Genomic DNA, 24,178 nt, shown 5'->3' on the forward strand with positions numbered 1-24,178 from the left:
TGCTTTGCTGATTGTCATTTTGCTTATTCAGCCCATCTCAATTAACTTAAAAGAAGAATATTCAACTCCTCCAGGGCTTGTGAAAGATGGCTGGGAGAAACAAGCTTACTGGAGGCTATAAATTCACTAAGAAAGGCAGTGCCTCCCCTGGAATTTTTTAGGAAACCACAAATAGTGAAAAAAACCCCAACCCTGAAAATCCCCAGTTAAGACTGCTAAGAGAAAAGGCTAGTTGTAGTGTGTTTTGTTTGTTAAATAAACCTAACTGTGGTTTGGGATTGGCCTGTTGGAAGCCCTGAAGCTGATTTTCCCCTACTGTCAAAGTTTGCAGCCTTCACCTGCAGCTGAAATTCAGCATGCCAGTAATGGCTAGGATAATTCTGCCTTCTGGCTGGAGTCTGCTCATTGGTTTTGATTGGTCTCCCTGACTTATTTCTTTCTCTTTGAGCATCTCTAGGGCTTTTTTTGAGCGGAGAGGGCCAAGCCCTGGTGTGGGCTATGGATACCGAACTCTCTGTTTTTTGTTGCACTTCCCAGGATTAGAAGTTACTTGGGTTGCCTGAGTCCTTTCCTGCTCTGTGGAAAATCCAATCCTGTTTTGTGGTCCTGAACCAGCTGCCTGGTGTCTATCTCAGCACCAAATCTTGCATAAGTCTTTATGCGGTGCTGCCTGCTCATATTATATGTCGCTTAGGTGCACAAGACACTGATGTGTTTGTTCACGTGGAAATGGTGGTTTGTGTGGTCATTCCAGCATGAAAGCAGGGAGTGGCTTGTGTTGAGGGTAAGACACTCTCACAAATATTTCTGCTCCATTCTCCTGGGTTTTTCTAAAGGAGGTCCCCTCCTTGTCCTGATACCTGTTTCACAGAAAGACCTGCAGCTACTTCCCATCAGTCCTGAGGACACTGCATGACAATTGGAGAAGGAAATTTGGTCAACTTCAGATGGACTTCTTTAATTCTCTCTCCCTACATCCTTGGCTCCAGGCCATAGTTTTTTGGGATTTCCCCCTGGCAAACAGCTTTGGCAGAGTGCTCCAGGCTGGGTTCCAGCTTGTTCGCCTTTGTCCCCTGTGTGTTGGGGCAGCCAAGCCTGGCTGTGGGTTTCCGGTATTGCTGGATGGGATCCCGCTCCTGTCCATCTGCATGGGCATGACCTCTCCCTTGTGTGAAAGTGAGGGAAGAGGAAGCTACGCATGTGTCCTCCACTGGTTTACAAGCGGGAAAAGCTTGCCTCTACTGCTCATGGCCAACTGTTTGGCCTTTCGGTGAAGAGAGCATCCTGCTCAGGAAGGCAAAGGCCATGAGCAGAGCTGTTTTAAACACCTGATAAGCAGAGCTGTTTTAAACACCTGATAAGCAGAGCTGTTGCAAAAACCTTTGATAACTTTCCATCTGAAGGGAGTAACTCACAAAACTGCTTTGCCTCAATTTTCCATTGTAAAGGAAAAATAACAAGATTTGATGGTTTTTTTCTGGAACAGAACACTTGAGGTTTTTTAAAATGTTTTGCATATTTTCTATTTGCTGTTCCTGTACCCAACTATCTGAAATATTTTTAGATTCTTCCTCTTGTGAATAATTTCGGAGGTTTTATGTCCTTTGTTTCAACTCAAAAGGAAGTCAAATTTCAGAATGTTTAAATCCTGGTCATAATGGATTTCTGTCTTCTGTACTGCTCTGTAGATTTTTTTTGATATTTAACAAACACAGAATTTAGCACAGAGAAGGAAAAATTTAACCTTTTGTTTCCAATTTTTTTCTAAGACCCACCAGTTGACTGGAATCACGTTTCTGGAATTGCTTTCTCCACTCTAAGGTTACTTTCTCCCTCCACTCAGCACTAATTCTGGGGCCTCCAGTGGCCCACCAATGGAGCAAATGTTTTTTTGCTGGGCTGTGAACCTGTTTTTCCAGGATAAGAACATGCCACTTGGGTTAAGGGAGTCACCATACATTCACCATGGTGCTGAGAGCATAAAGTGGCTCTCAGTGTGATAACTTGTAGAGTTTATACAATTTGGCAGAGATCCTAAATGCACATTACTGGGAGGAAAGTGTGAAGATGTAGTGACCAGTCTTTTTCCTAAAAGAGAAAGAAATTGTTGGCTTAAAATGTTGTTGTCCTCTTTGGTTTGACCCTGTAGGCTGAATTCAGCCCTTGGATTTCAGTAAATGTATCTATTAAAAAGGATTTACTAATTTATCTGCTAGTACTTTCTTCTCCTTTAGTGGAAGGTTCTTCAGAGAAAGACCTTGCCATGCAATATATGGGTGCTGAATTTCATCTACAAGACAAACTGCCTGAGAAGCTTAACTGTCTAGGTCTTTGTGATGGTAGGAGACTGAGCAAAAAGTTGGTATGAGAATGAAAGTCAACTTCACATTCCAGGTTCTTTGCAGAGTTTTGTTCCTTTACATCCAGCGAATTTTCAGGCTTGCTTTATCTTGAGGATGGAGCTATAAACCTTGGTACCTCCCCCCTCATTCATGGCTAGTGTAGAGCATATAATTAATTATGGAGTCTTAAATCACTGCTTGAAGCCGTAACATCAGATCATCATTTCCTTTAAATGTCTCTGGCATAGGCTCACTATCTCTGATTTTCACGTCTCACTAGTTGCTATTTTCACGTGTTTTATATGGAAGAGGCTGCACCAAATAAAGCTATGTGTTGTAGTAAGTGCTTGCGGACTTCAAAATGGCTCCCACTCTGTTGTGTGTCTTCTAACCTGAATTCCCAGCTCAGCTTTTTACTCATGCCAGGAAATGTCTCCTACCTTTGAAACTCCTCTCGAGAGATGAAAGATTGCTTTATGCTGTCAGGAGCTGTCATTTCAGGCAATTAGAAATAGATCAGCTGATGCCTGGTAGTTTTGCAAATACCTTGCTTTCCTGCAACTGCTTCATTTCTGACTGGTTTTGAAGATTACATGCAGGGTAACTCTTCCTGATTACCCACATGCACTCTTTGTTTCTGCCTGCTATTTTCTGGCTGCTTTCTCACTGCTGGTGAAGTTTTTGGTAGCTAGTAATGCTGCCGTGAGGTAGCTTTATTTGTAGTGTAAAAGAGGGCTGGAAGTGGCAAATTTCTCCCTCCTAGTTGACCCAGTCTCTGAAGAAGGAAACAGAGAAAACAGGAGTTGTTATTGCTGAAGGCAGAGGCAAATAAAAAAGCAGCTTTTATTGCCCTAGAGATCTGTCCTCTACTAGGACTGGGAGGAAACATGCAGCAGGAGCTAGAGAATTGCATTGATAGAGTGAAACTCTTTGCATGCTCTTCAGCTTTCATTAGGAAGTGCCTGCCAACCCTCTGCTGAGCACCAATCTTGACCCACCTGTCTGGTCTTATGGTCTCTCCATATAGGTGCTTCTGCTTTCATCTGTGTCTAGGTTAGATATTGCCACCTGAAATATGCAGTTCCCAGAGGAGACACAGTCAATGTTAGTGAAAGGCTAGGATCTGTTTCTTTGCATTTTAGGTTGAATTTGGATTATAAAATCAGTGTGGGAGAGTGAGGGAGAGGCTGAGCCATGGCACTAGGAGGAACACAGCCCTCTTTGGTGACCTCTGCATTGCCTCCAAAGCATCCTGTATGTATGTGAAATTACGAACTCCAGGGCCTGGTTATGCTGCCACCTCCATTTTGGCTTTCGCCTCTGTCTCTGAGCCTGTATTTTAACTGAAGTACAGCTAGCAGGCAGTTAACCTGAGTGCCCTACCTTGGAGATGTGCTACCCTAGATAATAACAGTTTCTACCCAACTGTTGTTTGAAAGAGGTCTCCTTGACAACTAAGTTTTTTGGCAGGGATCTGTTATCACTGGATGGAAGCTAAACAGGGAGCCTGGAAGGTAACCAAATGCCAGGAGCTGGCCTGTCTGCTATGGCAGACATCTTCAATGGCAAAGGCAGAGAAGGGTCTGCCTGCATCCAGAAATAGCGAGGCAGTGAGGCTCTTAGCTCCCTGTGCGCACATGGATGGGGGGGAAGGAAAAAGGAGTGGTCTCAAGGAGCATTGTGTTCAAAACTTTGTTTTGTCACAGGCTCTGAGCCCCTGGGGGAGCCTTTTGTGAGAGGGTCTGAAGGGTGGAAGACTCTGGGCTCTGGGGCTGAGCGACTGTGCCCCTGATGCATCAGCTGAGCGCTGAAAAAGGCCAGGACTTGGACAGATGGAGTAATGGAGATTGGAGGCGGGGGAGCCTGGCCTCGTGCCAGCCTGTGGAGTGGGGTGGACAGATCACAGAGAGGAGCTGAAGGGGGGTCAGAGGAGGATAATCCTCAAGCGGCGATGAAGGCTGCAGCTGTTGGTGTTAGAGCATGGCATTGCAGAGGTTTTCTGCTGCTGTGCTGTGGGTATCAGCAGAATTCTGCCAGCCCTGAGAGCTGAGTGAAATGGGGTGCTGACGGGCTTGTCCCCTTCCTTTGGTCAGGGTCCCAGGGGATGTTTGGGGACATTCAGCTGAAGGTGGAGGAGCCTGGAGGTGTGCAGAGCCCTGGACAGAGCCTTGTCCGGCGTGGAGTGGGGTTGTAAGACCTATGACAGTAGCTGGAAGGGAAGGCAGTGTGCTGCTGGAGCTGGTATTTGGATACGCTGGTATGTGTTGCCTTAGAATAACTGCTGAGCTCAACTTGCATTTTTGTCCCGCTTTGCACCAAGCCACAGTACTCTGCCCTGTCTGAATGCTTCTTCCCAGGTGCCCCAATGGGACAAGCGGGGCACTCTGGTGGGAATGATCATCTCACACTGAGCAGGGAAGCAAGCAAGGAGCACAGCAGTAAAGCTGGTGAGCAACTGAGGGCTCTCCAGGCCCCTGGAAGCCACTTGTTACTGTCCCTGGCAGAGGCACCCAAGTTGTGCTGCACTGCAGGACCTGGCAGGCAGGCAGTGGTCCCTGTAATAGAGCCTTTCACTCCTGCTCTCTCTGGCATTTCTAACTCCTCCAGTACAAGTGTTGGTTGCTGCTGTTTTGCTTTGAGTCTGCAAAGAGTTTGGCTGGGTGGAAGATGTGTGAAGGGATATTAGAAAATCCAGCAGAGTTCCCAGTGTGAAAGTGGGCACCTAGAAGATCACAGCGAGGCAGAGACCATTAGGTGCTGGGAAAAGATGCACTGCATCCGTGCCCTCCAGAGAAGGGAGCTCTCTGCCCTGGGAAGAATCTGCCCTGCCCTTGCCATCCCTAAGGCTGCAGGCAGCTCCCTTTTTGGAGTGTTTTCCCAGGGCAGGACTGTCCCAGGGAACAATACATGGAATCCTTCTATCCCTTTCCTAGCTGGTGCCACCTCTCCACCTCCCTGTATGAGGCCCAGTGGGTTTTACTTTGCCATTGTTTTAACCGGTAAATTTGTAGAGAGAGCTGATGCCAGCCGTCCAAGGGGAACCTCAGAGGGAAAAGCAGTGAGCTGGTTTGCTAAACTTGAGGCGCTCAGAAGCTATGAGTTGGACTCTAAAAATAAAAACTCTTGGTGTATTTTTATTTCTGTTCTGTTTTCTTCCGCTTTTTAAGTCTTTCTGAGCCTCATCTCCTTCAGGGTATTTTCAGTTATTTGCAGCTGTGATGGATAGGAATTGCTCATTTCTTTTCATAAATTTAAGCTGAGACTTTTGCCCCATCTTAGGACTCCAGAAACTGTGGAATTCAGCAAAAACACAGACGCAGAAGACAAGTAAGAATTGGCAATATGGCCAATGGATCTTCTTCTGTGTCACAGCCAAAAATGGTTTGTAGCAAAACATAATAGTCATTACTGCCCAGCTGGCAGGGGCTGTTGATAGCTACTGTCTCAAAAATGCAAACAGGTCTCCATTTTCCTCTCTCTTTTCACTGGGAAGTTTGAGATCTGGCTCAAACTCTGCCAGCAATTCTGTGCGAGAGCTAAGACCAGCCCGAGGCCTGCTTGTTCTCATTCTCCAACTTGGGATGCGCTGGAGCAGGCAGATCAAATAGTTACAAAGGGTGTGAATAAGCCTTTGGAAAGAGCAAGGAGGCGGCTTGTTTTATGTTTGCTTCCCAGTGTTTGTGTGAGTCACAGAGCTGGTGGTGGTCCTACTTTCACCTCGCAGAGAGCAAAAGTAAGTAAGAGCCCCATACTAATTTGCTGAAAATAGCTGAAAGCCAGGCTCTCAAGATACTCCCAAGAGATTGAACTCCTCTGTCTATTGATTCTTTTTCTTCCCCCTTCAACTTAACAGCTTTTAAAAGACAGTACAACAGAGGAAGAGCATGCATGCAGCCCACAGCGTGTGGCTGTCTGTCCCAGCCCTCACCTGGATGCCGCGCGTGTGTGACTTGCAGGGTGCACACGAGTGACCACAGGGCGGTCAGTGGGATGGTGTGTGGAGACAGACATCTGAAGCAACAGAGAAGAGGTAAAAAATGTCTTCCCCTGTTACCCTGGAGGCTGCTGGCACGCCACTCCACTGCATGGCAGCAGAGGGGCTGGCTCTCCACCATCACACACCAACTCTGCCCTGAGCAGTCAGGGGCCAAGGTGGTTTACACCTGAGCTGGTCACGTTTCTAATGGTTGTGGCATGCCCCTGCCATTCTCCAGTGCAGGGGACAAAATAACAGTTGAGTGCCTTGCAATGATATCAGCTCGTGATTGCATTTTTTGTTTCTGTTTTTAATCAAGAGTGATGTTAAATTTTATGCTCTCATTAAACCTCCAGCTTCTGGAGCTAGTAAATGATGCTGTGATAATCCCAGCTTTGTTTCTGAGCAGGAGAAGGAAGTCTAGAAAGGCAGTCTGGCACCTTGTAGCCTGGGGGCAAAGGTAGCAACGAGCTCTGAGTTCCTTCCATGTTTCCATGGGCCAAGTCCGTACATGAGCTCCTGTTACAGGTTTTAAACACAAGGGTTGGCAGAGCAGCCTCTGGTCTAGCTGGCATGTTGGGAAAAGCAGGAAGAGTGCTTTGACTTGCACGGGATATAAGGCTTGTGTGATGGCCACGTATTCAGGTCAGGTCAGCTGAGCAGAAGGGGAAGTAAGTGAGAGAGGCTGCTGTCACTTAGCCATTGGTGTGGGGAATGCAGCTGTGGTTTGGGGGCTCACTGAACCAGGGCTGTTTACATGCTGAGCATCTCAAGCAGGCAAGAGAGCCAGCCATCTCCCAGCATTTGTCCTTCATGCAATCAGGCGATTGCTCTTCAGCCACACAGGCTCCCTGAAGCCCAATTCCTGCATTTCCTCCCTGCCTTAAGCAGTCTTTGCTTCACTTGTTTCTACATTTGTTTCTTCTGTTACACAAACTCTGGTCTCGGGCTTCTGAGCTGAAATACTTTGGGCTTTCAAAAGCATGACTCTGAATTGCAGAGTCTCTGGCTCCTCTCTGCTGCATGCCCAGCTCATCTTACCCTTGGTAGAGTGAGCAACAAAGTCGGGGAGCTAGTGGGTATTGCTCTTCAATGCTTAAAACCCATGTGTGTCTTCTGAACTGCCACAGTTTTGCTTGAAACTCAGACCACTCTCCCTTGGATTCAACAATTATTCCCCAGTGAATCTGCAAGCTTTGTGGCCATGTGAGGGCTCTGTTTGCCACTTCATTCACTTCTTCTCGTTCCTCTGCTATTTCGCGGATGTGTGGCTGTCCTCAGGACTTTTATCATCCCTGCTATCCTGACTTCCCCAAAGGAAAGGATTTCCTCCTGTGGTCTGTAAACTACTCCTCTACCCAGCCCCCTTGCAACAAGTGATCTGCCCCTCACAATGTCTGACTGCTGGGGCTGGGCAGACATTCCCTGCACACCAGCCCTTTCCTTTTAACTGGGGTGGAATGGGAAAATGGGTATGGATATTCAGAGTTATCCATCCACCTCCCCGTTTTCCAGACTCCTGACTGAGGATGGGTTGCAGCGGAACAAGAACATGACAGGACACCCTGCATCCTGCCCTGGAGCATCAGTGAACCTATGCCATATGGAGTGCTGTCCAGGGGTTATGTTCCAATACCTGGAAAACAGTTCTGGAGCTTGAAACAGGCTCGCTGGTGTGTTGCTTCTGGATATGTTTGTCTTGAGCCAGCAAGGGAGGTATCCCAGCAGTATTTCCCATGAGAGCCTCTGAGCAGTGTTTCCAGGGTGGGGAGTGTTCTGGGGTACGTCTGCTAATGAGAAATATGTGTTTGTGTCATCCATTAAGTTTTCTGCTGGCTTACAGCTAAAGTGTGGGTGTGACAATAGCTATTTAAATGCAGCTTCAGAAGTGTTTGTAGGAGATACCCAGCATCCCCTGAGAGCTGATTGCCGTGGCTTGGCACGGTGCTACAGTGCGTGCGGTGGCAGCGTTACTAACATATTGCTTGTGGTAGCTAGTTTGCTATTTCTGTAAACTCAAAGGATACTTGGTTTTGTTCCTTTGATGCTCCCTCATTCCAGATGTGTTATACATTGCCAGATATTCACAACTGTCTGTGTTAGAGCACAGACATCTAAGGCTGCATTAAGTGCACCCACTAACCACTCTGGACTTCTTCCTTCGCTTGCCCATAACTCAGCTAACACACAGACAGTTTGATGGATCTTGGTACTACTGGTGGAGTCATGCTGTAACCTCCTACCTATTCTACAGCACATTGCTCACATCAGAGGGTCTGTATCTTGAATCTCTGAGGAGTCACACTGACAAAATAGGAATAAAATGTCTTTGAGTAAGAAGCTAGTTTTGACTTCCAAATGTCTCTGCTATTTAGGCCCATTTTAAATTTATTTACTTAAGAAATTTTATACACGGGATTAAAACAGGCAAATACCACTTTACGAGAACACTGTGGGGTTTTTTTTCTTTTTCATAATGCTTTCTTCCCTTCCCCTACCTCCAGGTAGACTCCATTTATTGCCCTGAAACAGCTCCAAAATCTTGCTCTTCAAATATATAGCATGGGTGTATGTGCGTTCCCCCTTTGTATTTAAGTTGGAATGCTCCTAGATTACTTTTGTTGTGTTCACTGTGTTCTGAGGATGAAAATAAATAAGGGAAACTGATTAGTTAGCTGTTGTTTTCACCTTCGCCTTTAGTCTGAATCACTGGAAGGCCGTGTCCTTAAACCAAAGTACCTGCTTCCATTGAACATAGGAACTGCTCCTCTGCCTGTGTGCAGGTGTTTGCTTGCTGTGAATTTGCTTGCTTTGCAATGAAGAACTAGAATATCTAAATTTTGAACTAAATTTACCTGCAATGATTCATTCAGAGCGCTGCTCTTTTCATAACTTACTAATACGCATTAGCAATAAATTCTTAACAGTGCTTCTATAAACAGCAGTTGTTCAGCTTTGAAGCCATGATGTACACTGCCTGCTCAGTTATACTGCTGTGTAAAGTGGCATAAATACTCAAACAGAAATGACACAAAAGGAGCCCTGTACAGATGGTTTGGACAAAATGCTGGCGTTTCCCTTTAGTTGTCACAAGCTGGAAATCTGGCATTAAATAGGATTTGTAGAAGGTTTGGTGTCTATCTTCTGGCTTATCCCCCCTTAAACTTGCATCTTGCTCCCACCCTGTACATTGTATACTATCAGAGGACTTGTGACATACACTCGATGAAAATTATGTACCAAATCTGGTTTCATAGAAGATAGCCTAGTACTGGAGGTCTCTTTCCTCTCATAGCAATAATTGTGTCAGAGCTGGCTTCTTCTTCACTGTAAACCCTAGCAGGTGGTGGGGAAAGATGTTTGTGTGCCTGCATGTGACTTCTTCCCTTGCCCATACTGCAGTGTGAAAACTATCGCCTTTTGTTTTGAACGGTTCTTTTTCTCTCTGCTCACGAATCCCATAGGCCTGCTGAGCTCTGCAGCCCAGTACACTGATGCATTCGTGCCATCTGCTGTCAGAAGAGATGATTGCATGTACCTGTTTTGCTGGTTCCTCACACCTTCTGTGGGGATCTCATACAGGGAAGGACAATGAACATGCTCATAGCAAGGGGGAATGTTTCCTGTCTTCTTGTTAAGGTGGATGGGTAACTGGCAGTAAAGTCTGAAATACAATTTGAAGCTCGATATTATGATCTAAAGAACCAGCAGCAAAGTAGACTGTCCTAAGCTCGGGAAAGCAAAGAGATGTTTTAGTAGCATTATGATTTCATAAGCCATCTTTCTGGGAAGGGGTAAAATGGTGCTTTCTCCTCAAACCCAAAGTTCTGTGGAATATTTCTTGCTTAATTTCTGAGTACTCAGAATACAATTTGGGGCAGGGAGTTGTGATTTAGCAACCAGTTCTACATGAGGGGGTCCTCCTAGTGGTGCACCTGTCTATAGGCAGAGAATGCCAGTGACACGTCGGAGCACAAGCAAATGTTGCCTCTTTGGGAATCGGCATACTTTTGCCCTCCTCTGGGCTATGCCTGTGGATAAGGGCTGCTTGATGTCTGAGCTTAGCTTGGAAGTGCCCCAAACCCTATTCAGCATGACACCTTCTATCCCTGGTGGGGAAGCAAATCTGAGAGGTCTTTTTGCCTGATGGCATTACCCCTCCTGGTGGGTTGTTTTGTGAGCCAGGGAGAGCAGAGCAGCATGTATTTGGGTAGAAGAGCTTGCTGGGGCCTCAGGTCTGGGCCCAGCCAGTCATACAAGGTAGGTCTACATGGGCACAAGTAGAACAACCCCAGCCAAAAAGGCAGTGCAGCTCAGTATATGACTTGTGCTTTGTTGCTGATTGGCTTCAGCTGCAAATCAGTATTTCTCTGTCTCTGCCTCTGCCAGCTCCTTCCCCAAGTGCAGCCAGGAACAAGTAAGTAGTATTGTTCTCAGATGGCTTCTGCGTATGAACTGTGTATCAGCTTTGTCTGACTTCAGGGACGAACATCCTTGTTAAAGGGCCAGCTCACACCCTCATATTCCCACTTCTGCCTTGTGCAATTAATTCTATAGGCTGTGTTAGCAAATTTAGGAGGTCTGTAATCTTCTTTGTCCATTAAACACAGGGTGGGGGGCCAGCTGTCAGTGGGAAACTAGTGAGGACAGTGTTAGTCATTCCTTTCTGTGTAGCAGGACTCTCTATTCAGACAATATCCATTCCTGTTGTGCTGGGAAGTGTTCTCATGCAAGGGATAGCTAGCCCTGCAGGAGCTGAGCATCCACAGGGAAATTTTACAAAGTGTTTTCACAGCAACATCTATAAAATATAGGTGAGATTTCTAATTACTGAATTCATTTGAAGGGTCTGTAATGTCCATGTACCTGCCTCTTCTAAGCCTAACTTCTTTATCAGCAGTTGTGAACACAGCTTTTTAGCATTTTTCATTATTGCTACAGATACATTAGGGATTTCGTAGGATTGAAATTCAAGATTATGCACTGTAAGATAATAAGGAAGGTAGTTCAATTTTGGGGAGAAACTTGAAATGCAACAGACCTGCTAGGACAAAATCTACCAGTATACTGTGGTTTTCCTTAAGGCTTATTACTGGAGTGATGTGAGGTTCTCTATTAAATAAAGCAGAGCATAAACAGAGCATTTCTAGTTCTCACATTTCCAGGGGAAAGCTAAGTGAAGTAACTGAACTTACTACATTATTGGGTTTGAATTTTCAGAGGTAGCTGCCTTTCCTCTGTCCTCCTTGCAAAAATGCACGGAGAAAATGAAACTTGAAGATCTTGCTATGATTTCATGGCCTGTCTCTTACTTTATGAATGATGTTTGGGTTGGGGACACTACCTTCTAAAACCTGGGGGGATTAGTGAATGGGATCCTGCTCCCCTGAGCTTTTCAGACTCGCCAGTGTGAAGCAGCCCTGGTAGGAGATGAGTTTTGAAGAATAAGCTTTGATTGTCATCAGCTTTCCATTGCAAGAGAACTTTGAGATCCTACTCTATGAGGTCTTTTGCATAAGTTTCTGACAGTTCTCTGGACCCAAATCTTGCTTATGTCCATATTCCACTAGATTTTTAGATGAGAAAGGACTTTGGGACTAGGCTATTGGAGAGAATGGCTTCCTGGAACATGCTTTGTGAATTTTATATTTGATCAGCAACAATTTTGCTTTCTCTTCTCTCCTTCATCTCACAATGTAACTATCATCCAGATGAGCTGAGAGGTCACCAGGCCTGCTCTAAATAAATGTGTGTGAGGCTTTGTTTCATGCCAGGTAAGCACAAAAAGGCTTTGCAACACATGTGGGGCTGGTCTCCTAGAATTTATCCTGAGTGAGCAGAGCAGGCAAAATGGGATGAGAGTCCTGTGCAAAGGGCCATGAGTGCTTCATTCCTGAACTGTTACTAGCATTTCAAGCCCTGTTCCTGGTAATAGAGAACTGCTCCAAAAATACAGACCTCATCTCACTGCAAATGCCTACAGGGCATCAGCTAGCTGTGAGCACTGCCAGTCCCTGCCTCAGAGCTCCACCAGCTCCTCCTTCCCACCAGCCAATTCCCACCTTACACAGGAAGGAGGGCAGTTGCAATACCTGGATCTTGCAGGACCATCTGGCTACGTGACTTCTTACTGTTGCTCTCCTAAGATTGCAGTGCATTTCACCTTTGGAGTCCTGTGCCAGAGTGACAGTGGCATTTTACTGCGTGCCTTCACGCAAGGTGGCCCAGGTTCTACTTTGCTGTTGCAGTGGTTGCTTTTCCCTTTCTCTTTTACTCTAACTGTGCCAGCTCCTGTGCTTCCTGGCTGCTGCCTGCGCTGCAGGGATAAGAGATCCTTGACAGTCGCTGGGGCCATGCGCTTGGCGCTCGATGGAGATTGAGTCTGCACAGTGCTTCCTGCTATGCTCTTTAACAGAGGACAGTGCTCAGCTGCACATAAATGACTATAAAATCTGAGGATTTAGGCGCTGGCAATCCCTGTTAGAAACTTCTTCTGGCTTTTGTGCACTATCAGATATGACCTCTGCAAGATGAAGCTGGGGCAGGACAGTAGGAGCAATGGGACATGGACAGGCAGGTTTGGAGGGCTTAGTTTTTCCTCTGTCTGTCTCCCATGGAAAAGGAGGAGGAATGCCCTTGAAATTTCTGCCAAGTGTTCCCATTCACTTTGGGGGAGCTGCTCTGTTTTCTGCTAGCAGAAAATCTGGCCTATAACTTCTTTTTCTGGCAATGTGGACAAAGAGGATTCTGCATGAATGTCAAAGCCAGCCAGCACTTTTCATACAGCTGTTGCTGTACATGGGGCCTTAACAAATATGTTTCATATAGGTGACTTGATGTGGCTCCACATGGCTTTGGCAATGTTCTTGCTGATGGGTGGGAAATTGGTTAATTGGAGGAGGAGGAAATTGGCAGGAAAGCTTGCTCTTCGCTTCATGATCTCAGACACAGATGTATTGTTTAAGCCTTTTTTATTTCAGCACTTTCTGACCAAGGATCTGCATTCCCTGCCTCATCTTGCTGGTCCACTCCATGCTCATCTGCAAGGGCAGAGAAAAATGATATTGTGGTTCCGGCATTGGGTGTCTCAGCCGTATTTGGCCTAACTGTCTTGGTTTCCCCCAGTGTCTGGATATAGGATGTGTCAAAGGGGTCAGGCCAGGGCTGTATGGATGGAGTCCAATGGATTCTGGGGGCTGGAGGGAGGATTCGCTTCATGTTGTCTTCTCCACCAGATGCCTCAGGAAGGCTTCTGAAGAAACCTGCTTTCCTTCTGCACTCAGAGAACAGATTTCTCCTGTGTCCAGTGCTCTTTTGGGGCTTGGCTCGTTTCCTGGAATCATCCTTCATTCCCACTTTTTCTTACCTGTCCCATGATATAAAGCTAAATAGTTTTAGTCACTGGTAGATGAAGAGAATGAAAGTGATTGAAGGGGGTGCCATTCTGATCATGTCGTTGACCCCAGGAGCCAAGTTTGACAGATTTTAAGGGGAAATCAAGAACATTAGATTGAATTACAGCTGTGGTTATCCACCAACCCTCTGACAGCTGTTTGTTGCCATGTATACTCCACATGTAAGTTTTAGCTTTGCTGGATGATTTAGTGAAGAATTTTTGAGTCAAGGACAAATCTCCTGCTGCTCTGCAGCGAGGTAAAGCTGTTATTACAGACTAGGCAGGCACTGAGGATGGGCAGTGTTGGTTCAGGCCCAGTTCATAAGGAATAGTGCTGTGATTTGCTCTGGCTGTGACTTACCTTTGTAGAAAACAACTGTGCTAGAGGAACAGAAAACAAGCTGGTAGTTAAGCAGCTGGGGAGAGAATTTCCAGCGTATGGGGTAACTGTAAGCAAGAGACTTGGCAGAACAGCTCAAAGGGCATTTATGATAGAGGCTCTTGTGTTACTTACAGGATGTGAGGGTGTGGTGGCATTCCTCTGGGCATAGCCCTCTGGCTGGCACCTGAACATAAAGAGGTGTAGCAACTTAGCCCTTTCAGGACAGGCAAACAGATACCAGACAATAACTGAGAAGAAAAAACCATCCCAGAGGAGCCCAAAGGGATTTTGCAACCTTGGAGTCAAGTTCTGCCCAATACGTACATGTGGCCCTCTGGCTGACTTGAAGTGAGAGGAGAATGTGTTCCTGGGTCTGGAAGGGAATGGCTTTGCTCATCACTGGAGAGCTGCCACGTGTCTTCTGTGAGAGGCACCTGGCGCTGACTAGTCAGATTGCAATGAGAGCTTGAGGGAGGCTGGGGACTTTTTTCTCTTGTGCAGCCTCCAAAACCTTCCCCTATCCTACTTCCACTGTTCTTTTTCAGTGCCATCAACGCCCTTTGTAAAGTGGTGGGATTTGTGTTGGCTTCTTCGGGGGGAATATCCTGAAGCTGAAATTAAATTTTGGGGAGGAGGACTCCATTACATTGAGCAAACCAGCAGTGGAGTGGGGCTAATTTAGCAAGCAAGGCTGCTGAGGTATTTCCCAGAGGACTGTGAAGACATCCGCAGAGAAGTCACCTTTTCATGTGACAGGCAGTGTTGACCACCTCATTTCACATAGAGCGTAGCAATACTAGGGCCTACACAAGTGCTGAGAAGGACAATCAGGTATATGAAGCTTAAATAAGTTGTCCTTTGCAACGTGGAAGAAAGATGACTGACTAAGCCATGTAAAATGTTGAGTGATCTATAGAAGATGCCATGGTTAGGTGAGTTTCTTCATTTCCTAGCAAACCAGCAAAAGGAAATCCTTTTTGACACAACATGTACTTTGTGAAACACAGTGCTGCAAGGCACTGACTATGACAAAAATATAAATGATTTAGAAAGCAATGAGAGACATTCCCGGCAGGTAAGTCCATCAGTGCTGGTAAAGACAAAGCTACAAATACTGCCTGTGGTTTGGGAAATCCCAAAGCCAGAAACTGCTCAAAGGTTGCAGAGGGAAAGTTATTATGCTGTACTTTCCTTGCTTTTATGCTCTTCCCCTGAAAGCAGTCAGCAGTGGTTGCCTGAGTCAGGATGCTAGGATAGAAGGATGTGTTATGTACCTCACTGAGGTTGTTATGCTCTTGTAAAGAGCACAGTAACAGTGAAGTGACTAGGAAAACAAGGGCAGAACAGCCTCTCCTGCAAGGAGCTGCACGTTTGCACTCAAGAAGCTCAACCTGATTTGTGCCCCTTGTTACCTTGTAAGGAGATCCAAGAGAGGCGTCCCGGTGAGTCTCCCTCAATGTAACATCTTGCTGAATACTTAGCAGTGCTCTGTAAGGGTGTAAGCAGAAATGGCCCATCTAGACCTTGTGTAGCCCTTGCCAAATGTGTACTCTCAGTCCCAGAGGTTAGAAGTGATAAAGCAATCTGTCCCCGGGCAGATTTTATCTCTGGGATTGCAGTTCCAGGATAAATGGCACCTTGTGCCATTTCCAAAGGGAATTTTATGTGTTACACTCACTTAAAAATATGGACACTGTATGGACACAGTGTACAGTGCTGAGGAGGGTGTAGCAGCAAGCTGTTCTTTTACGTACCCTTTCTGTCCCCTCTTCCTTCTGTTCTGCTTGTCAGCTGCTCTCAGACCTCAACACCCATGTTCTTCAGACCCTAAAGCACCTCTTTGTCTTGCACTTCATATTCTTTGTAGGCTTTCAGCTTTCAGACACTCTTATCTAGTTTGGCTAATATGACTCTGGAGTAAGTCCATTGGATAAGCAGACTGGCAGGCTGGAAATTCAACATCAGTTTGGAGGGTGACTCTTAAACTCTTGACTACCCAAAGCAGAGATGCACAGCGATGCAGGGGCTCCCTCTGAAAATGCTGGTTCCAGCTCTGGAAGCGGTCTAGCCCTGCTATTGTGGTCTCTGAGACCCGAGTATTTTAGCCAAGCAGGTCACTCTAGTAACATTGCTGCTGGTCTTGGTGCCAGGGTGGGTTTGAGTGTTTGTGACAGCACTGCCCTTTGCTGTACAGGCACACCCTTTGAATCTGGGCTTTTCCTTTCTTTTTTTTGCTTTTTTCCCCTTGCACCATGAAATACCCCTCTCCATTGGCATACAGGATTTCAGCTAGCTGGGTGGCTTCCACCAGAGCACATGAGAACTGGAAAAAAACTGGGACACTACTTTTAAGATTGTTTTTAAAGAAGACTTTGGAGAAAGAAGCTGATTTCTTTTAGGAGGGGGTGCTGGCTCCCTGCAGTGTGTTCTGTCGCCATGTCACAAGATTTCTAAAAGGAGCAGAATCAGTAGGACACTGGTGTATCAGTCTGCAAAGAGCAGCTTCCTTCACTCGCCTCCCATATTTGACTAAACTGGTATCGGTTCAGTCTCCGCACTCCCCTCCCACCTCCTGCCTGCTTCCACCAACAGTCCTCTCAAAATGTGCTTTGTAACTAAAGACTCTCCTAAAGAGCTGAATCTTTCATTTCTTCTGCCTAACAAAAACTTGTGCTGCTCATAAATAGATTTGCAATTACCAAGGGAAACAGAAGAATCAGTGCAACCCAGCTGCATCAGAGCTGGCCTCCTATCCTGGCTTAAAGAAGCCCCTGAAATTCAACACACATCACTCAGGCATAGCTGGGAGACCTCTGTGGGGATCTTTCCTTTGAACAACATTCCTCTTCTGCAGGATCTGCTGTTTGCAGCAGAATTATCAAGGAACCGCAGAGTGCCTGTCTAGTGTCTTTACGAAAAATGACAAAAGCTTTTTGTTTCTTGACTAGCCTGGGGTTTCATGTATTTCTTAGAGCAGCCAAGGGTAAGAATTGCCTGACCAAAGCAGAGGATCCTGAGATTTATCATGAGCTTACAAATTGGTTCTCTGCTAATAACATCTGGTATGTGGTTAGTGCCATCTGAGCAATTCCAAGCACTTTCTGAGCATCCAGGAGGTCAAACTTCCTTAGCTTTTGGGTCTTACAGGAAGGTAATGATTTTATACAGAAGGAAAAAAGGCATGCCCAAGGTTATGCATCAAACTGGGTAGATGTGGGAGGGAAAATCAAGAGCCCTGACTATGCTGGGTCCTGTGGAAGGATTAAGCAGTAGAAAGGAGGGAGGCAGTGGTATATGTGGGTGATCCCTAGCCTTCCCTATAGAAGAGATCACCTATATAAGGAAGATCCCTTCTATATGTCTTCTTCCTTGGCTGCTGGGGGGCATATGCCCAGCATAGTGGTTTTTTGGCTGCCCCGGTGAGATGAATGGGCGCTACCCCTGGCTTCAACAGCAGGTATGTCAGCTCCCAGCAAACCTGGGTAGGCTCAGCTTGTCTTAGATGCTGGGCTCAGGCTCTGCATCCCTGCAAAGTGTGCTTAGTTTCCCAGTGACACATTTCTGCATATCCCAGAAAACATGCCTGGAGCTGGGACATGCAGTGCTACAGGGCAAGCTTCCCTACAAGGGCTCTGTGCTGCTTCTTGCTGGAAGTTCTGAACCAATGAGGGCAAATCAGATCTGTTGAATCAAAAGCAATTCCTAGCATTTCTGGTCTCCTCAGAGACATGATTGCTTCCTGGAACCCCTCCGGAGAGCTTCCCTGTGTGCGAGTTCACTTGCCCCAGGGCCTTGGATGAGTCTATGGAGAAATTTAAACATACAGCCCTATTGATGTCAGTGGGGACTTTCTGATTCTTTCATGAGGGATATATACCTATGTTTCTTCCCAGGTGCTGGGGGTGCAGTAGCAGCAGCATGATGCTCACTTTCTTTCAATATGATTGCTAAAAAATGTTGCTTAGACAGTAGTCAGGTCTGTGCAAGACTGGCTGCAAGTAACAGGAGACTTGTGCTAGAGCACAAGCTAATGATTTGGAGAGGGCACACTTTAAATGCAAGGTCAGATGATGATCAGTGTCAGAACACCACATCATTGCTATTGATTGAGGAAATGAGCATCCAAACCTTTTGTTTTGTGGTGATTAAGTTGCCTGTAAAATAAGAAGGAATGGCAGGAGAAGATATCAATGAGAATGCCAGCTCAGATGTTGGATTTCTCTAGAGAAAATTTCAATTTTAATTCTGTAGGCTTTCTCCTGGTGTGTGAGGGAGAGACAGCAGCTGGGAGAAGGTCACTTCTAATTTTGTCCAGTTCTCCTTTCCCTCCCTTCTGTCCATGTGCATGTGTTGAGGTGTGTAAAGCATCTGAGTGTCCCAGTTCTTCTGATCCTTCACAGAGAGCACTCCGTCCCTAGGCTGAACACATGGTGCTTTGGGTCTTTGAGCAGGGTTGGAGGCGGTACTCTGGCATATTCTGAACTCCAGTGTGGGGCTGAAGGGCAGGTACCAGGCATGTTTATTCTGTGCTACAGCTATTTTTAACAGCTGATGTTACACAGACTTGTGCTTCTTCTCAAATTAGATGGCAAAGTCAAGAGGTGAGCAGAGAAGCTCGGTAATGAGCAGAAGCTAACATCACCTTTACTTGCTGAATTGTACTGCACAGCTGCCTGCGGGCTGCAGCCAGCCCCTTGCCATTAACCTGGGGTCTTTTCCTTCTGGAAAGAAGGGGCAAACTCCTGGCTGTATACCCCACAGATAAGCTCGTGTGCATCATTTACATGCATCTGGGGATCATCATGCCCCTAAAGGTTTTTGGCAGCCTGGCCGTGGTACCTTTATGGTTTAGTAGCCTCTTGCTTGCCTCCTGTGCTGGTGATGTATAGAATACATACGTGATCTTAAGAAGTTGCAGATGTTCTGTGAGGCACCACATTAGCTTTCTGAGCCAGCTTGCAAACCCTTCCTGGCACAGAAAGTCTGCAAGGACAGAGACGTTAACAGCCACTCATGGTCCCAGCAGCTTACAGGGAGCCTTGCAGGCTGTGCAGGAGGAGTTGGGTGATGCAGGTCAAGGAAGAACAGGAGAACAGGAGCAGTGCAGATCTAATGCCTGGGTCTGGCTTGGCTCCCAGAAGAACTCCCATTATATGCTTCTGCTGCATGCAAGTTTCTGCCGATCCTCCTTTCTGGAGCCTTTCTGAGCACCCCACTGCTCTTTTGATCTCTTTTCCCACTCAGCAGAAGTGTCCCTTAATTCAGTGACTGCCCTGAACATCATTCCATTCAGTTTGATGAGACCAAGTTAGACTAACAGAATGACATCTTTCTTTGCTTACATTTTCTTTTGGTGGCAATGGTTGTGTATCTAAGGCATCAGGAAGGAAGGCTTCAAGAAGGAACCCAAAATTAGGAAATGCATATGTTAGAAGTAAGTTTTTATGTAATCTTTTCTTGTGGTCAGTTTCTTCAAAGACAAGTCTGTGTGTTCCTCCTTATTTACACAAAGCTGGTCATGGAATAGCAGCAGATCCCAGCACACACTGCAATAGTCATGAAATCAGTTCATCTGAAATTGTAATGGATAGAGAGCATCTTTGCATTGCTTTTTTTTTAATGGGAAGAACAATCTCTGTGTCATGTGCATCAGAGTCCTAGTTCATTCAAGGATGTTTCCCAAATGTAGGTGTTACATAAAAGTAAAATCTCTTTTCTCTGTCTTTGTTCTCCTTGTATCACAGTGGTTGGAGTAGAAATAAATCCTATTTTCCTGCCACTGAAGGAACAACAATGGAATGAAATTCAGTCTGTAGAACTCATTTGCTCACCTGTGTTACTCGTAACTGACTGTTTAGTAAACTAACCAGCAAGCTTGGCCTACAGGTGCTGCTCCTAATTCTCACATTCCCTGCTTTTCTCATGCTTCTAAGCATACTTACCTGTTACAATGCCAAGTTTTTTAGCTTGGGAAGGTCTTAAACTAGTTACACAGCTAGGAAAATAGAACTCCGTTAAGGTGCTTTAGACAGAAGTGGTGACTGAACACCAATCTCTCACTTAGCGAAATACCAGCTTTGCCAAACAACCTTTTCAAAAGAACGTGGCACACAAGATATGACTGCACATTATGTGTTTTGCCTGGTAGCAGCAAGAGACTTCTTAAGTATCAGAGAACCTACTTTGATGCCACGAGAGCTGGTCCTTCAGCTAAAATAATTTTTTCTGTGTTTGACCCTGCAAGTTCTGGGTTCAGTCTTTACAGACAACTCGACGGGGCTTCTAAAAATGTCACCAGGTTATCTGTAACCCCTACTCCCTTATCCTCCCAGGTGGTCCTGGTACTGAGATGGAAAGAAGAGAATTCAAATGGCCCACTGGTGCTATTATCTTAAGTACTTGGGTCAAGTACCAATCCTGATATTTTTCTTCTTTGTATTTGCACTTAGATGCTTACTGAGCTGGAGTGCCTACTTCTAACGTACGTATGCGTGCTTCTCTCAACTTGCATTTGGGCTGTTGAAACTTAGCATGAAAGCTTTGTGCCAGGGTAGCGTATGCCATACAATGTTGGCTAATGGGATTCCTTGAAATCCTTTCACATTTCAAATAGATTTATGAATGAGGGGGGCAGTTTGAACACATTACAAACCCCTAAAGCCTTAGTTAATCCTGAATTTGGCCATCTCAACTATTTATAGAACACTCTATGCCTATTCTGAATATATTTTCCTCAAGGGGACCTCATCTCAACCCCCTGCTCCACAGCTTAAATTGGATCAGCAATGCTGCTATGATCTGTTAGCAAAAATTCCTTTTCTAGCTCTGTGGCAGAGCTGCAGATGTTGCTGGTCCAGGCCTTGAAGGGGAGATTCTGTGCCAGGCAGAGCTCAAGGGTTTGGATTTGTCTCTGCAGCCAGCCAAGTAAAGAGATAGTGATAATATATTGAATCATTTCCTGTAGCCATTGCCTGATTTTTTTTTTTTTTTTAATATTCCTCCTCTGCTGGAGGGTCTAGAGTTCTGAAGGGGGAAAACCAAGTGACTTACTGGCAATGTACGGCACCTTTCCCTTTCAGGAGTCTTCAGCCTTGCAAACTAGGCTTAATGGTGAGCACAAAACATTTTCTTTCTATAGGAAGTATAAAGAGCGTTCTGTGGGCAGAAAGCATTTCCTATTGCAAGGATGCTTGAAATTGGTGTTCTCCTTCTTTCTCTGCTATAGGGAAGAGAAGTGTCTCTTCTGTGGGAGTACCTACATGACAGTGCATGGAGAGCTGTGTCTCTGACTCTACGGGATGGTTCTTCCTGAAGTGTTTTCTACCCACCAGGAACAGAAGCCTCCTCTTCACTAGCTGGCCTTTTGTAACCCCTCTAGAAGTAAAGCAGGCTGTGCAGGCTTTGTCCAATTCAAGCTTTGCTTTGTATTAGTGAAGGCAGGAGCGCTGTAAGATGGTACAGAACTAACATTGGAGGAGTGGCTCCTGCTCTTGTCTGGCTTTGGAGGTTGATGATACATGTTCACTGTTATTTTCCAGGGAGATGAGCATGGGGCATTTAGAAAGCAGGGTTTGAATCCCACTTGCTGTTGATTGAATGCAGTCAGACTGTCAACTCTGTTGCTCCCACATGAGGACAGACGATCAGGCCAAGAAGAGCAACTTGTCCCACAGTAGATTCCGTAGTAGAGAATCTCTACCTTTTAGAAAAATTATATCATTTTCTTTTTCAGTCAAAGGTTCTGGCTGTACCATAGGATAGAAGTTTTGGTGCAAAGGGCACACTGTAGAACTTCACAGGACATTTTTCATCCTTCAAGTTTAAAAATATTTAGAAAAATACATCATTTATTGAATTCTATAGGTTTGAACAGTTTCTTCTGTAGGATAGTTACATTGTGTCTGTCTCTCTCTGCATGGCAGATGCTGCAGATAGCAGTCCTGAGTGGAAAATTTGGGGTCAGTGGAAAATTTGGGCAGGATGGGCCATCGGGACCCTGCATAACTTGAATAGCTGTGCTGCTCCACAGTAAGGGTCGGTACTGACTTTTATGCTCGCAAAAAAGCAACTGCTCCCTGTCCCTATGATGTGGTTGACCCAGACTCTGCTTCATGGGTCTTGGACTCAAGTTACAACTGGGGTGTAAAGCACCAAGGCTGCTTGCACTGGTTCAAGGACAGGATTTGGAAGCAGTGTGTCAGACTTTCATGTCTCCAGAAGTCACGTCAATTTAGGCACCAGTTAGAAATCCCCTTCTTCTGGGTACAATGAAGGAGTGACTGCTGCTTATTTGGCCTCAGGGACAGAGAAGCCTGTGCAAGGCTTTGTCACTCCATAGATCAGGGTAACGTAGCTCACTGTGTATCTAAGCCTCAGAAAAGGTTTTTGAGGTTGACAGAAGCTTTTCTTGGTTATTACCCTTTAAGGATGAATGGGGCAGCATGTGGCAAGATCGCAGAATGGGATTAGCTCAGGACTTAGCAGAAAGAGTTTCTTAGCACTCCTCCAGAGCCATTTCCTTCTCTTGCAGCCTCTGGAGCTGCAGGAAGTGGAAAGGGTTGTGTCCTTACCTGCCTGGCAGGAAAATCATCCCAGTTCAGTGCAGCAAAATGGACTGGGTTCAGTGCTCTTGGAAGCAATGAAACAGGTAAAGTGTATTTAACAAGGAATTTCACGTGGGGGATTGCACAGTTACCTTGAATACTGCCGCAAGACACATTCCCTTCACACACAGGCCTCTTCCTACAGTCTCCTTGGCTCTTCCAAGGAATCAGTCTCAGCATAGCTTTAGATTTTGTTCTGGTCCTGGCTTACCTGTGTGCATGCAGATAGCATTTCCTTGCCCCTGTCCTAGCATGTAGGAAAGGACAGGTGGGTCTCTCTGAAAGCACTGCAGTGCCAGTCAGCCTCATGCAGCACTCTGCACCTTGGGACGCTGCTGCTGCACTCTGCTAGGGAGAGCCATTCTGTTCAGGCAGTATCTGTGATCCCATGGGGGTGCATTAATTCAGGAAAGGCTCTGCAGTACCTGGGGCTATGCCAAGATAGGTGCTCAGACTCTAATGCTGATCATTTGTGTTAGTGTTTCAGTAAAAAACCACTCCTGTTGTGTCTGTCTGTGGTTCCTGGGCTGGCAGTGTGTTTGGCAGCTTTCTGGCTCACCTCATCATGCCTCTGGTTAGTTATTCCCACTGATGTCTCTCTAAGACTGGCTTCATTGTAATGGAAAGTCTCCATTTGACCACTCTTGATAAACAACTATAGTGCCTTTCAAAACCTAGAGTAAGTGATGTGTGCCAACAAAAACTAGTACGTTTGTGCTTGTAAGAAATAACGATATATCCCTTTTGCAGTGCTTATAAGAGATTCAGCATCTCTATTCAGAGTCACTGGCCTTAGTTCTCTCACGGCCTAGGTGTGTTGTCTGAACTGAGGCTGGGAAGGAATCAAGAGCATTTAACCACAAGACGAACACCAGGAGTGAAACAGCCCAGATAGCAGAAGCAGACTACAGAGCAGTTGAAGCGCAGAGCTCAATTTTAAGCCTAATTTGAACATTGAATGAGATGCTAATATCTCAGCTACTGGGGAGTCTTTTCTCAGTCTGCTGTTTGTGTTCTGTGAACAAAGTATAGTAGTATATATAGAATACACAGTGCAAAACGCTTTGCGCAACTGGTGTGGGCAGTGCAGGGTGAAGGAAAGTGTCTGGTTTTGGTGATGAAAATGGAAATCTGTCTTCATGTCTGTGCTCTGGGGAGCTGATCAAATATTTTATGGCATGATACCATCATTACAGCTTGAAGAACAAATTTCAGAGCTGGCTTCTGTAATTGCCTGATAGTTTAACCTGTCTCCATTCCCCCATAAGAGGAGGACATATTGCCTTCGTTCATGTTGCCTTGTTCATCAGTAAATGTAAAGCAAAATATAAAATCAGACCTGCTTGAGCTAACATTTGTAGCTATTCATTCATTCATGCACAAACCAACCCCTTGATGCCGGTCCAGCTTTTTTCTTATACCACAGAGAAAATAAGAACAGTGAGTCAATTAATATTCTCTTTTCTTTTTGAAGTGTCG

The 24,178-nt window shown here is 45.7% G+C and overlaps 1 protein-coding gene across 4 annotated transcripts in view; it reads left to right on the top strand.

Annotated features, from left to right (window-relative positions):
* The window catches only part of MB21D2 (Mab-21 domain containing 2), a 61,654-nt gene that overhangs the window by 33,398 nt on the left and 4,078 nt on the right, over positions 1-24,178 (top strand). Inside the window, exons 1-3 of one of the 4 annotated variants that reach the window (XM_052804367.1) lie at positions 21,106-21,206; positions 21,322-21,476; positions 22,627-22,743. The exons of 1 other annotated variant lie outside the window; for it this stretch is intronic. Coding sequence is in view for 1 of the 3 variants with exons in the window: in XM_052804366.1 (XP_052660326.1) it covers positions 21,152-21,206 (55 nt within the window). In the remaining 2 variants the exon portion in view is untranslated. Of the gene's footprint in view, positions 1-20,428; positions 21,207-21,321; positions 21,477-22,626; positions 22,744-24,178 lie in introns of those variants that run through there. 2 more of the 4 variants (XM_052804366.1, XM_052804369.1) reach the window with 2 other exon arrangements.

The sequence above is a fragment of the Harpia harpyja genome, chromosome 12 (genome assembly GCF_026419915.1).
Source record: "Harpia harpyja isolate bHarHar1 chromosome 12, bHarHar1 primary haplotype, whole genome shotgun sequence".
Taxonomy (NCBI): domain Eukaryota; kingdom Metazoa; phylum Chordata; class Aves; order Accipitriformes; family Accipitridae; genus Harpia; species Harpia harpyja.